At 35.2% G+C, this 15,811-nt stretch overlaps 1 protein-coding gene across 1 annotated transcript in view; it reads right to left on the reverse strand.

The window, feature by feature from the left end:
* DNAH14 (dynein, axonemal, heavy chain 14) overlaps positions 1-15,811 on the reverse strand; it is a 641,625-nt gene that overhangs the window by 509,555 nt on the left and 116,259 nt on the right. Inside the window, 6 exon segments of the mRNA XM_006871162.1 lie at positions 4,102-4,180; positions 4,755-4,873; positions 4,962-5,066; positions 7,120-7,291; positions 7,773-7,894; positions 15,252-15,497. Of these exon segments, the coding sequence (XP_006871224.1) occupies positions 4,102-4,180; positions 4,755-4,873; positions 4,962-5,066; positions 7,120-7,291; positions 7,773-7,894; positions 15,252-15,497 (843 nt within the window).

A 15,811-nucleotide genomic window follows, 5' to 3' on the forward strand; every position in this document is an offset into this window, starting at 1 on the left:
GTCCTTAAATTACCCTTTAATATAATCTTCATTTTCCAATCATGTCATTGAGTTTCTAAGATGGTAAACTACTAGTATATTAAGTTGTTGTTAAGTGCTTGACCTTAGTTCTGACTTATAGTGACCCTATATAGGGTTTCCAAGGAACAGCTGGTGTGTTTGAATCTCTAACCTTGTGGTTAGCAGTCTAGTGCTTATCATTCAATGCCCTTGCGTTAATTTAGAAGATGATACATGTTTGTTTTGAATTGCTAATAATAATGATGAAAAAAATTAGTATTTAAAATAATTTGCACAAGTTGGAATACTAACCTGAAATCACCAGATGAATTTTAACAGTGAAGTCCAGCATTTAGCTTTAAAAATTATTTATAATGGAGAATATATGACACATGAAAACTATCTAGATATTTTCAGACAAAAATTAATATAAGCCAACAGTATGGTTTGATATTATTATGCTTTCTTTATACAGATGTTTTAAAATTCTGTATGCATATAGTCAAGTTAGAGTCCTGGTGTGGTGCTATGGGTTAATGTGCTGGACTGCAAAGTTAGTTTGAACGACAAGGTTGGTGGGTCAAGCTCACCAGCTGCTCCTCAGAAATCCTAAACAGGGTCTCTATGGATTGAAACCAACTCGATGGTACTTAACAACAACAAATAGTCAAATTAATATATTTTTTTTAGTTTCTCCATCATTATTATCATTATTTATAAATTCTCAACACAAAGATCCTTTATTTTCTTGTTGTAGGATAAGCACTGGACTGCAAGGCTGGTTTGAACCCCAAGGTTGATGGTTCAAACTCACCAGCCACTCCTCAGAAACCCTATTCAGGGTTATTATGAGTTGGAATCTACTAGATAGCATTTTACAACAACAATGACAATATTTATATGACTTAATTTTTAAAATGACATTTAAAAATTTTAAACATTTTTTAAACATCAATCAATCTTAAACTCACTTAGCATTTAATTGTAAGTATTGTACTAAATTTTTTTTTTTTTTTTTTTTTAAAGGCTACTAGGAAAAAGAAATACTTTTTGAAAACTGAATTTTGGTCTGATTGAACAATGGTCATGTGTAAAAAGAAAGATGATTATTTTTCCCAAAGTTCTTTGTACAAAGGTGAACTAATATGAAGTTAAGACACTTGGAGGATGGGCTTAGAATTCTGAGTATTTGTAGAACGGGAATTTTAAAAGGGAGAAAAAATAACTTTAAAATTAAAAATAATGATGAGAAAATAAAGCAAAAGATAACAGAAAATAATTATTCTGGGTTGAAGAGAGAGATAACACTTCAGATTAAATGGTACAATTCAAATGCAAAAGCAATTTTTAAAAAGAGACAGATCTAAGTGATATTCCTGAGTTACAAAGAGAACCAGTAAAATGATAGTGTTCTTCTTTTTTTTTTTTTTTTAAAGAAGCAAAAAGAAAGGGTCAGATAAACATAAGGCCTCTTCAGCAATACTGTTTGAGAGATGGTCATAAAACAATAGTTTAAAAGATTTGAGAGAAAATTGAGAACAGAACCATTCATAATGCTATGCTGTCTATATAAACATGACTTTATTATTTTATTGTCTTCATCACCATAAATTTTCTCTTCCTGGAGATTAGATCTCAGAAAGATAAAAGTTACAAATAACTACTGTCTAGTCCAAGAAATTTATAAAGCACTCTCCAATTCTCAGATTGAAAGCATCAGATTAACTTTAAAACTCTGAGAATCTCTCATCCAAAAATCCTGCTGTATCATGTCCACCAATCCTGAATTATTATATTCTGATCTTTATACATTTATAAAATCACTCCTACATTCTGGTAACATGCTTTAAAAATTGCTTGCCTAATCGTGTCTGTTTCTGTGGGTCCACTGTAAAGATTTATCATAATGCTGGGCATCAAGTCCCTTTGGGCAGAAGCTGTCACATTTTGCCTCTGTTGGGCCAGAGAGAAAAGATCATCTGGGAGTAATTTTGATATCCTGCACCTGCCAGACCTCAGAGCTAAAGGGTGTCTCCTGTACTGTGAAAGGATAGGTCAGCATCAAGGTCAGAGGAAGGGCTATAAGGCAACTTATAAAATTCAACATGGGTTTTAGATTCATGTCAACACATTATAATGGAGTTAAGGCTCTGCTTTCAGATTGCTCTATTTATATATATTGTCTCTGGTTTTAAGTTCTCATAGTATAATGTAGAAAAAATTAGCATGACACAGGAATGTTGAAAATAGCACAGTGATATAAATGTTTGCCATCATAGGAACAAATGTAATACATTATTAATATAAGCTAAAACAGCATTTAAGTACATAACTATGATTGGCACAAATATTGACATGTCAGTTAAAGATATAATCTACTAAAAAGATTTATGGAAAACAACATAGGATGAAAATATGTGATGTTAGAAATAAAAAAGTGAATTTTTCAAACACAAAAATAGCAAATTCAGTCTAATACAGTTTTCTAAGAAATAAAGTAAGTGAACACACAAAAAATATGGGTATAAATTTAAAAATTGAGGAGTGTTCAATGACAGCAAATTTTTTAATGGTGGTGGTGGTGGTGGTTATGTGCTGTGGAGTCAGTTCTGACTCATAGCGATACTACATAGGGTTTCCAAGGCTATAAATCTTGACAGGTGCAGAAAGCCTCATCTTTCTCTTGTGGAATGGCTGTTAGCTTCGAACTGCTGACCTTGAAGTTAGTAGCCTGACTTGTAAACAGCCACCAGAGTTCCTTAATTTTTTAAATGGCATCCATAAATTAAAGGTAAAAGGGTATTTGACTTTCTCCATAGAATTATAAAAACCATTTGAGGCAATTGAACGTTCTTTAATTATAAAAACTCTTTGCAACTAGGAATAGAATAAATCATCTTTATTTTGAAAAGATCATATGATGCTTAGGCTCTGGTACATTCCAATAAATAAATAGTGAAACATTAGAAGTTTTCCCAAGAAAATCAGGAACAGAAGAAGAATTTTTGTTGTCATTGCTATACGTCAACACTGTACAAAAGTTGTCATCCAAAATAACATGAAAAGGACAATTTAAGTAGAATTGTAAAGAAAGAGACAGGACTATCAAGGTTAACAAATGACAAAATTACCTAACCACAAACATCTCAGGAAAACAATTGAAAAACTGCTTGTCTCTATGATATAAATGCACAGATTTTTGTTTTTAAAATTCTATGCTTATAGAAGTGCTTCTTCCATGTAGGAAGACTTTCATCACATCACCTCAGGAATAATAATTGGGGCAAAGGAGAGACTGCATAGTTATTTTGTAACTAAATAATAATATGCTCTTTTCTGGTATTCAAGATATTATTACTATGGTATTAAATATAGGTATTAAAACTTAATGAAGATCAATAAATTTTCTATAACTAACAGTAATTACAAATGTACTAAGACTGCTTTAAGCAAATTATTTTGTAAAAATAATTAAAAAAAATTTTTTGTTAATAAAACAAAACAAAAAAACTCATACTCTGAGCATCTTTCTTTGTTCTAAACAGCAACGATAGACTAACATTAAAAAGACTAACCAAATAATCAATCTCAGGAAGCACAAGCGGAATGGAAATGTAGAGTGGGATGGACTGAAACTAGGGGCCTCCTGAACTCTCCCTAAGTGCCATCAAATTGTTTCTGACTCATAGAGACACGGCATAGCAGTTCTGAGGAGAGGCTGATTGGCTTGTACTGCCGACTTTGGCATTAGCAGTTCAGTGCTTATCCTACAATGCCACATCAGGACTGCTACTAATCTCCAGATCTTTAGAAAGCAGGCAGAAGTGGACATCAGTCCAGGCCCTGGCCAGTTTTCACATACATATGAATATCAAAGTACACCAAAATGGTCTTTTGTTCATGATCATATTGTCACATTGAAATCTGTATTATAAAGAAGCTTGTATTCCGTTTAGTCATGAGCCATCATGTTGCATCAAAATCCATTTCATAAAGGACTTCATTCCTCTGACACTTCCAGATAACTCATATTTCTCACTTAGATAATTAACCAAGTAAGAAATTAGAGATATAGTATAATTTTAAGATCTTAAATTGTACTTACTTTTTTAACAAATCAAACATGCTTTTCTCTACATTTACTAGCCACTGTTCTACAGCATTTCTTACTCGAATTTTCCTATAATTAAAAAAAAAAGCAATGTTAGTTTCATTCATGTTTCATTAATTTGATGTGCCTGAATACTAAGTTTTCTGTACATTTTAATAATATTTATAGGCCAAAGGGCTATAATTCTATACTATTGTTTGACTTTTCTAGATCTTAATTTGAAAACTGATGCAGGGAAATATATTATCCAGCTTAAGGAAATTATGACTTCAAATTAGAAAGGACCAAGAGTTTGAAGAGTTCTTTCTTTACTTTTAAGTAAAGCCAAGGTGAGATAAGTATTTATTGTTTTGAGTATGGAAAGGTTAAGAGTGTATCGGCATAAGGGCATTATCTTTGAAGAAATGGTTTGCTTAGCAAACTTCTTTGAAATATCAAGATATTTCCAATGTTCTTGTTGTTTCTACTCATAGAAACCCTTCATGGGGTTTCTAAGGAGCAGCTGGTGAATTTGAACCACTAAATTTACAGTTCAAATGACTTTGCAATCTGGCTCATTCACCCACAGTGCAACACCAGGACTCAAATAACAAACACAGCTTTACAGAGTCTAAATGCTTAGTTTGGGACATGGGTATCCTACTTTGGCAGCACGAGACTTTCTCCTTCAGCAGACACCAGCATAATCACAGCAGGAGGGCCAATTTCTTGTTGGTATATCATTAAATGCCTTACATTTTCAAAACATTTCACAAGATGAGGCTGTGGATCAGAAACAAATGTAAGCAATACTATAAAATCCTGACTGGTCAGGAAAGAACATTGTTGATCAGGGTTACTATGGCATTACCTGTACAGACTCAGGATTTTTACTGGAAGCTAGAATGTCTAGAAGTTCAGCATTGCTAAGAAAGTAAAATCTTGGAAAAATCATTCTTTTAATTTCAAGGTAGTCCTGTTCAGAACCAATAAAAAGATACCATTCAGAATATATATTTATGATACGACTCACACTCTCACTTATACATAAGAATCAAAGTCTTAAAGTCATAGTATATACAGTAGTTTTAGTCAAAATAATATCCTATGCTCAATGAAAGCTATAATTAGATGGTGTCATTTTTCCTTCTGGTATTAATTTCTAGTATTATTTCCTTGCAGTCAGAGAAGATACTTAATCTTTTTAAATTTTTTGAGACTTGCTTTGTGATCTAGAATATGGCGAGTCCTGGAGAACAACTTATATGCAATGGAGAAAAATGTATATTGTTCAGCTGTTGGATGAAGCGTTACAGATATGTTAGATCTAATTAGTCCATTCATCATACAATACTAACTATCACAGTGTGATGCCTCTTTACTTTTTTGTTTCCTCTAATAGATTTTCGGAGTCCTGGTGTGGCACTGTGGGTTAATGCGCCAGACTGAAAAGCTGTTTGAACTGTAATGTCAGCAGTTCAAGCTCACCAGCTACTCCTTGGAAGCCCTATACAGCGTTGCTAAGGGTCAGGAACTGACTCGATGGCACTAACAACAACAACAACAATAGATTTTCAGTTCTATAGCAGTAGAGAATTATCTGTCTTTTATCTTTCTAGTTCTAGTACACAGCAGTAGCGCCCGGTATGCAATAGATGCTCTATTCCTGAACAAATGGAATAACTAGTTTGTTCATGAATAACTGGTTTGTGATGATCCTTATTAATAGTTCACAGATATGCTAGAAAAAATTGGAAGTCCTGTTCTAATGCCATTCCCCGTTAACTGTTATGAACAATATTCACATTGGGCAACCCCTTATGACTGACCCAGAGCATGGTTTATAATGAAAGGGGCTTGCCTGAGAAAAGAACTTTCTACAGGCTGTAGCAGTCCTAGACAAATATTATGGAAGGATCATCACAGTCATTGTAACTTGTGCTCAACAACAACAAAACATGAATTCTTGAAATAAACAAAAACAAAAAACAACTGATTTTTTTCCCCAGACATTCATCGCTAAAGTGAAAATGTGTATCACAAATCTTGAACAGTAAAAGCTAGTGTCAAGGATATGTATGACCAGCTGATGATTTAATGCTTTCTCAATGAATAAATACATGTAACTAGATTTATGATATCATCCAAATATTACATTTCAACTTTTTCCGAATTTATCAGTATGATGATAATAATGGTGGTGGTTGCATGTTGTGGGATTGTGATCTAACAACTGAACGATATACATTTTTCTCCATTGCATATGAGTCGTTCTCCAGGACTGCCCATATTCTAGATCACAACTCATAGCTACCCTGTATAGGGTTTATGAGGTTATAAATCTTTAAGGGAACAGAAAGCATCATCTTTATCCCACGGAGTGCCTGGCAGATTCAAACTGCTGATCTTGTGATTTGCCAACCTACTCATAATCTACTATACTACCAGGGATCCTTAATAATCACAGGGTGACTGTGTGCCGTGGAGTCAGTTCTGACTCATAGTGACCCTACATAGGGTTTCTGAGACTGGAAATCTTTACAGGAGCAGAAAGCCTTATCTTTCTTTCACAGAACAGCTGGTGGTTCCGAACTGCTGACCTTGAGGTTAGTAGCCTGATTTGTAACCACTACACTACCAGAGCTCCTTAATAATCATAATCGTGTTGATAAAAATACTAATAGCCCATTCTTTTAATACATTTTCCCATTTAACCCAAAGCCCACGGTAGGCACTATCATTAATTTCAATTTAAGCATAAGGAAAACTTCTTAAGCTACTTTGTGTAGAAGAATTTAGATTGTTCCATTTAGTGTTGTTGTTGTTGTTTTTTCCCTTTGAAAATATTTTCATTTGCACTATAGATGATGAAAATTTGAAATAGTGTTAGTAACCACTACACTGCCAGAGCTCCTTGTGTTACTAGCTACAATAAAAGAAAAACGGTGCTACAATTAGTTTCTGCAGTTAGTTACATTACATTTTATGGAATGAAATAATTCTCCAGTTTAGGATTGCTATAATTTTACCTCAAGACTTTTCTTTATATTTTCAAGATATATATTACAATTTTTCATAATTTCTAGGACTCCTGCAGAGGTAGTTATTTGCAAAGCATTCAGTTTGTTTTGTATTTTTGACATTACATCTTTCCATATGGAAATCACTTTAGAGAAAAGTTTTGCTTCTGCTGGAAGCTGCCTTTAGTAATAAAATGAAAGGTAAGTTTATTTTATGGGGGAGGGGAGAGACACTATTAATTAAAATTTATATGCTAAATGCATTTGTCACAGAATTTCCATATTTAACAGTCTTTTATTTGTATTCATATATAATTGATAACATGTTTGGGTGTTATATTTTTGCCAGGATATTTTTAGTGCCAGTTATATACAAGTGTTATACATAGTAGAAAACATTAGGATATATTAGACATACACCCAGCATCTTATACCAGGTGCCATAGAATGGCACACTATAAAAAGGTCTTACACAATATTATTAATTTCATATGAGGTATAAGATAGTCGCATACAAGTTCTACGTATTATAAAATAAGCAGTAAGTGATTTGTCTATGCCTATGGTTTTAGAAATTGAAGAAATAATTTTCAAGGATTATAGAAAATAAATGATGCACTGCATTTTTACCAGTATCTGAAAAATATGAAGTTTCTTTTTACCTTTGTATTTCTAAAGAAAGAAAAATTGGTTCAAGATAAAGCCAAGTTCTTTGACAATTCATCCATTCCTCCAGAGTATAAGAGAAGAGAGTCAAGTTTTGATCCCATTCAACCACGAGATTCTATGATGATAAATACACATATACAAGCTTTAAATATATTAATTTATAAGAGTCACACAAAAGGAATTGACATAAAAGGTGATTAGCAGTCATTGGCAAACAGAAATTAGTAGAGTAGACAGAGGGTCACATAAATCAAAATGTTCCATTCATCTAACTTTCTTCCAGAGTATGGTATGTGTGGCTCAATGTATCTTCTTGCCATGGTCTTTGTAAATGCCCGCCAAACATCTCTTTCCTTGATGGTCCTAGTTAAGAGAAGGTCGGGGAAGAGGATGCTGATGGAGTATATGATTCAGTTGTGAATGATTGTTACCAGCTAATTGTGATTGTAAAGACTTAGAACTCTTAATGAGCCATTTTAGAAATTGGAAGGGGCTCTCACTACTATCAAGTAAGAAGAGCCAGATGTGGAACTCATCGATTAGATCCCAGTCCCTGCACATTGAATTTCCTTGACTGAGGGACATAAAGCCGTGACACTAGAGGAGTAGCAGAGCAATGACAAAGGAGCAGCAGCAGCACAACCAAAAGTTAGAGCACCAGAGTGGTGGGCTTCCCAGTCCATGGAGCTTGTCATTTTGGGCAGGAGGCTTACTTATGGAGTGGGGTACCTAAAGGTATTTAATTGGGGAGCTAAGTCTGTTGACCCACAGAGCTAGAGCTGAGCACCTTCAGGCTGAAGCTTATAGTGGAGTAGAATGTCCTTACGGTATTTATCAACAGCACTAAGAGTTTTGTAATATTGCTAGAGCAGAGCAGAGTTAAGGGGCACATAGCTGAGAAGTCAAGGAATAGAGGCCTACCTATGGGCGTGGCTGGGAAGAGGGTATCCTAACTGAAAGAACTGTACCCTGAGCATTTCTAATCCTGAATTGTAATCTATTGTTAGGTTCCGACTCATAGTGAACCTATCTGTTGATAGGTTCTTATCACAACACTACCTGGTTCTGTGTCATCCTCACAGTTGTTGTCACTCTTGAGCCCACTGCTGCTGCCACTGTGCTAATCCATTTCCTTGGGGGGTGGGGGGTCCCTCTGAGTTCACAAAGGGGAAGTATGAGAGAAAAAAATCTCACCATCCTGGCTTGTAAGGAGCATTCTGGCTATACTTCTTCCAACACAGATTTGTAGGCTTAGCACTGAACTGTGAACCAAAAGGTCAGTAGTTCTAACACACCAGCTGCCCCTCAGAAACCCTATCCAGGGTTGCTATGAATCGGAACCAATTCCATGGTAAGTATATGTATTGTTTTTCCCTTTAGGAGGCTAAGCCAAGTGTATTATTGAGAGAACTTGTTTGCAGCCATCCACTGATCATAAAGACATGCTTAAACAAATTTTGTATGGACTAAACCCCTACTTGTACAAACTAGAATTCTAGTCGTGAAACTTTTGACTTACCTTGTACTTCTAGTTTGTTGTGTTTTTACGATGAAAAGTTGTTGAATTTTAACTAATGCTTTTTATGTGTCTAGTAAGATGATTATGTGTTCCTGCCTTCCTTTATTCTATTAATACAGTGTATTAATAGAATGCAATTTTGTGTGTTTACATTCTCAGGATAAATCCTCTTGATAATATATTGTTGTTATTGTTAAGTGCCAGTGAGTTGGTTCCAACTCATAGAGACCCTATATAGGGTTGCCGAGGCTCTACATCAAGGAGTAGAAAGCCTCATCTTTATCCTGTAGAGCAATTGGAAGGCTCGAACTGTGGACCTTGTAGTTCGCAGTCCAGGTCTTATGTATGGAGTCACCCTGCTTCCCTGATAATGTATAATAGTGTATAATATTTTGTTTATGCAAGTAGACTGTTTGCTATTATTTTTTGAGGCTTTTTTGGCATTTATACTCAAATTCATCAAGGAACATTGGTCTTAGTTTTTCGTTCTTGTGAAGCCTTTTTCTGGGTTTGGTGTTAGGGTAATGTTATTTCATAGAACCGAGTTGGGAAGTATTCCTTCCTCTATAGTTTTCTGGAAGAATTTATGTATTTAGTATGATTTTCCACCACTTGTCTGTTAGTTTGTCTTACTTTGGTGGCTTGCATTCTGCTGTGATGGAGGAAGCTATGCCAAATACCAGCAGGATCACCCATAGTGAATAGGTTTCAGTGGAGCTTCCAGACTAAGGTAAACTAGGAAGTTGGACCTGACGATATATTTCTAAAACGAATTGGCCAATAAGAGTTATTTGTCTGATATAATGCTAGAAAATGAGCCCCCAAATTTGGAAGGCATTTAAAACACTACTGAAGAAGAGCTGCCAGCTCAAACTAGATTAATATATAATGACATGGATGAAGTAAACTTTTCAGAATCTTCACTTACTTATGGGGCATGTCTCAACATGAGAAGAAACAGTTTGCAACATCCATTAATAATAGGAATGTGGAATGTACAAAGAATGACTCTTAGGAAAATTGGACGTCATCAAAAATGAAATGGAACACATAAAGATGTATATCGTAGGCATTGGTGAGCTGCAATGGACTGATATTGGACATTTCAAATCAGACAACCATGTGTCAGGAATGACAATTCGAAGAGAAATGTTGTCACATTCATCATAAAAATAACAACAAAAACATCTCAAGATCTATCCTGAAGGACAATATTATTAGCAATAGGATAATTCATATGCCTACAAGGAAAAGTAGTTAATATAACTATTATTCAAATGTATACACCAACTATTGGTGCTAAATATGAAGAAATTGGAGATTTTTATCAACTTTTGCAATCTGAAATTGATCAAACATGCACCCGGGCTCAGAAGAGGGATGAGGAATGGAACATCACTGCTGATGTCAGATGGACGTTAGCTGAAAGTAGAGACTACCAGAAGGATGTTTACTTGTGCTTTACTTGCTATACAAAGGCACTCGACTGTGGGGGCCATAATAAATTATGGAATTCCAGAACATTTAGTTGTGCTCATGTGGAAATGTACAAAGACAAAAATGCAGTCATTTGAATGGAATAAGTGATTACTTCACAGTTTAAAATCAGGAAGGGTGTATGTTAGGATTGTATCCTTTCAACATATTTAATCTGTATGCTGAGCAAATAATCCAAGAAGCTGTACTATATAATGTTGCATCCAGATTGGAGGAAGATTCATTAACAACCTGTGATATGCAAATCAAACTTGCTTAGTGACATCAAGGAGTCTTTGCTGCATTTACTGATGAAGATCAAAGACTACATACAACCTTTAGTATGGATTACAACTCAGCATAATGAAAACAAAAATCCCTACAATTGGACTAATAAGCAATATCATGGTAAATAGAGGAAAGATTGAAGTTGTCAAGGATTTTATTTTACTCAGATCTTAGAAACAGCAGCCAAGAAACCAAGTGACCTATTGCATTGGGAAAGTCTGCTGCACTTGCTGTTGTTGTTAGGTGCACTAGATCTCTTTAAAGTGTTAAAAAGCAAAGATGTTACTCTGAGGGCTAAGTTATGCCTGGCCTAGGCCATAGTATTTTCAGCCATCTCATATGTATACAAAAGTTGGACACTAATTAAGGATGAACAAAGAAGAACGGATGCATTTATTTATTTGGCAAAGAATATTGACTATACCAGAAAAATAGCACATCTGTCTTGGAAGACGTACAACCAGAATGTTTCTCAGAAGGAAGGATGGGGAGACTTTGTTAGGTACTTCGGAAATGTTTTTAGGAGGGGTCAGTCCCTAGAGAAGGATATCATGCTAGGCAAAATAGAGGGTTAGTGAAGAAGAGGAAGACGTTCAACAAGATGTACTGACACAGTGGCTCCAACAATGGGCTCAAATAGCAAAGATTGTGAGGATGGCACAGACAGGACTGATTAGCGTTTTGTTCTGTTGCTCGTAGGGTTGCTATGAGTCAGAATCAACTTGAAGACACCTAATAACAGCTACAGTATTACTTTACCTTTAAATGTTTTGTATATGCAATCTGAACCTGGAGTTTTCTTTGGCAAATTTCAATCTCTTTAATATAAAGGGCTATTTCAGTTACCTATTCATTCTTGAGTAAGCTTTAGTAATTTGTATCTTTCAGGGAAATTTCTGCTTTTCACCTATGTTGTTAAATTTATTTATTTATAGTTTTACACAATAGTCCCTTATTAGCATTTTAAATTCTATAAAATCTGTAGTGGTGACAATTTCAAAGGGCAGGCAACTCAAGAAGACAAGGTCAAGTATTATAATGAAATATTCAAAGACCTGGAGTTAGAAAACCAAAAAGGAAGAGCATGTCCAGCATTTCTCAAGCTGAAATAACTGAAGAAAAAAATTTCAAGCCTCAACTTGTACTATTGAAGGATTCTAGGAGCTTTAGTAGCATAGTGGTTATGAATTGGGCTGCTAATCTCATGGTCAGCAGTTTGAAACTACCAGCTGTTCTGTGGGAGAAAGATGAGGCTTTCTGCTCCATAAAGATTTACAGCCTCGGAAACCCTGTACAGGATCTCTATGAGTCAGAACCGACTCCACGGCACATAACAACAACATGGGCAAAATATTGAATGATGCAGAGAATATCAAAAGAAGACAGACGAAATACACAAAGTCACTGTACCAAATAGAACTGGCCAGTGTCCAACCATTTCAAGTGGTAGCATATGATCGATAATGGATGATATTGAGGGAAGACAATCCAAGCTGCAACGAAGGCACTGTTGAGAAACCAGGCTCCAGGATTTGATGGAATGCAAATTGAAATAATTCAATAAACTGATGCAGCACTGGAGGTGCTCACTCACCTATGCCAAGAAATTTGGAACACCTGGCCAACCAATGGGAAGAGATGCATATTTGTGCTCATTACAAAAAGGTGACCCAATGGAATGCAGAAATCATTGAACAATATCATTAATTTCACATGCAAGTAAAATTTTGCTGAAGATATACCTAGTAACAGACACTGTTCTTCGAAGAGGTTGTGACAGTGCATTGACTGGAAACTTCCAGAAATTCAAGCTATCTTTAGAGGAGGACAGGGAATGAGGGATATTATTGCTAATATCAGATGGATCTTGGCTAAAAGTAGAAAGTACAAGAAAATGTTTACTTGTGCTTTATTGACTATGCAAAGTCTTTTGACTGAATGGATCATGACAAACTATGGACAGCTATGTGAAGAATGGGCATTTTGGAACACATAACTGTGCTTATGAGGAACCTGTACTACCAAGAGGTAGTCATTAGAACAGAACAAGGGGATACTGAATTACTTTAAATCAGGAAAGGTATGCTCCAGAGTATTATCCTTTCACCATATTTATTCAATCTATATGCTAAGCAAATAATTTGAGAAACTGGATTATATGAAGGATGGCAGAAAGACTCATTTACAATCTGTGATATGCAGATGATATGACCTTGCTTGCTGGAAGTGAAAAGGACTTAAAACACTGATATATAGCAAAGACTACAGCCTGGAATATGATTGTACATCAATGCAAAGAAAACAAAAATCCTCAAAACTGGACCAATAAATAACACCATGAGAACAGAGAAAAGGTTGAAATGGTCAAAGACTTCATTCTTCTTGGATCTATTATCAACACTCATGGAAGGAACAGTGAAGAAATCAAACAATATGTTGCATTTGGCAAATCTACTGATAAAAACCTCTTTAAAGCATTCAAAAGCTAAAATATCCATTTGAGGACTAAGGTGTGACTCAAGCCAAGGTATTTATATGCATGTGAAAGTTAAACAATGCATAAGGGAGACAGAAGACTAATTGATGCATTTGAATTATGGAGTTGGTGAAGAATATTCAAAGTACCATGGACTGAAGAACAAACAAATCTGTCTTATAGCACAGCCAGAATGCTCCTTAGAAATGAGGATGGTAATTTGGAGATAGAATAAGCACTGGACCCCAAGGTCGGTTTAAACCATAAGATTGGTTTGAACCACAAAATCGGTGGTTCAAATTCACTAGTTGCTCCTTGGAAACCCTATATAGGGTCAGTATAAGTCAAACCAACTCAAAAACACTTAAAAATAACAACAACAATCAGGACTTATGGTGTGGCCCTGTAAGATCAGCACTGGACTGCATTCTATAAAGTAAGTTGTTCAAATCCACCAGCTGTTCCTTGAAAACCCTATACAGAGTCTCTTATGAGTCTGGAACTTAGCAACAACAATCAGGAGGGACCAGTCCCTGGAGAAGGACATCATGCTTAGAAAAGTGGAGGGTCAGTGAAAAAGAGGAAGACCCCCCCAGAATATCTTGATGGCAACAATGGCTCAAAGGGACCTGGAAGTGTTTTATTCTTTTGTGCACAGGGTCGCTGAGTCGGAACTGACTCGCTAGCACCTAACAGCAAAAATATTCAATGCTCTAAATATGCCTGCTCATAGTGTTAAAGCAGAATTGTTTGACCAATTGTTTGTTATGTAATTCTCTTATAGTTGTTTATAACTTTCAAAAATTTGAAATATGTTTTCTGTATATTCCAATGGATATTTTTAAATTTCCATTTTTTTGTGAGGTTGTTTATATATTTTGTTGTTCTTTTGTGGTTCAATTTTTAGTGCATGTGGTCATAGAATACAGTCTATTTGACTTTTGCCTTTTTATAAATTATTGAAACGTTTCCATTGTTGTTGTTGTTAAGTGCTGTCAGGTCAGTTTTGACCCATAGTGACCCTGTATAGGGTTTCCAAGGACCAGCTGGTGAGCTTGAACCACTGACCTCACAGTTCAAACGACTTTGCAGTCTGACACATTAGCCCACAGCGCCACACCACAGTCCAACATTTTCTGTAAGATTCAATAAATTGATACTTATTCCTATATGTTTGTGTGGTTGCAAATAATATGTCTATCTATCTATCATCTATCTATCTATCTATCTATCTATCTATCTATCTATCTATCTATCTATCTATCTATCTATCTAACATCCATCTAATTTATATGACACATTCAACATTTCTTGTTGAATCTCCTAAAGTTGGCCCTACGGTTTAATTCTGGATTATGCCAGAGTAGATAGCCAGGTGCAAAGAGACACAGGTGCAGCTTTTAAGAGGAATAACCTAGTAAATGAAAATAAAACATCCCATTTCAGTTTGGGCATTGAGAGTAGTAAAATTGGGTATCTTTCTGGCAGCAGGACACTGCTGGTAAAACACATGGCTTATTGGGTCATATTGACCTAAATGTATTTTGTACACTCAAATTTAACTTTCTAATATTTTCTCATTAATTGTCTATAAAAATACTTTTAATATTCAAACTACTAAGTAGTCTCATTTAAAAATAAATGTATGAATAATTTATATAATTTAAAAGCTTATAAAGTACAAAAACATTTCCCCTTTGCTATAATATTTACCTTAATGGGCCCAAGATAGGAAGATCCTTTAAGTGTTGCAAGTATGACTTGAGACTCTTCTAACTGAGCTAATATGTCATCTATAGAAGAGATTATTAGGACAGAGGAAGCCTCTGTGTGATGAAGAACCAAAAGCAAAGGAGTAGTGTTCCATAGATCAATAATCTTATCTAGCATTTTTTCAAGAGCAGCTTCCTGAGTTGCTGCTATTGATATTTCCTCAATTTCACCTTCATACTGGAACATCTAAAACAAATAAACAATTCTGTCATATTCAGTGAATCAAATCATTCCTGATAGATTTTACATGAAATATTTCAATGCATGCTTTGAAGGTCCATCAGAAGTTTTGAAAATCTGATTCCAGTTAAGTTTATATCCTAACCCAGAACTCTCTGACCTTCATGGCCTAGCCCTTTTCAGCTTTTAATCATCCTGTTTTCTTCAGTGAACCTTTCAAACCAAATTTGTTGTTGTTGTTGTCAGGTGCCATCGAGTCGGAACCGACTCATAGCGACTCCATGCACAGCAGAACGAAACAATGTTCGATCCTGGGCCAA

The sequence above is a fragment of the Chrysochloris asiatica genome, unplaced genomic scaffold (assembly GCF_000296735.1).
Source record: "Chrysochloris asiatica unplaced genomic scaffold, ChrAsi1.0 scaffold00161, whole genome shotgun sequence".
NCBI lineage: Eukaryota > Metazoa > Chordata > Mammalia > Afrosoricida > Chrysochloridae > Chrysochloris > Chrysochloris asiatica.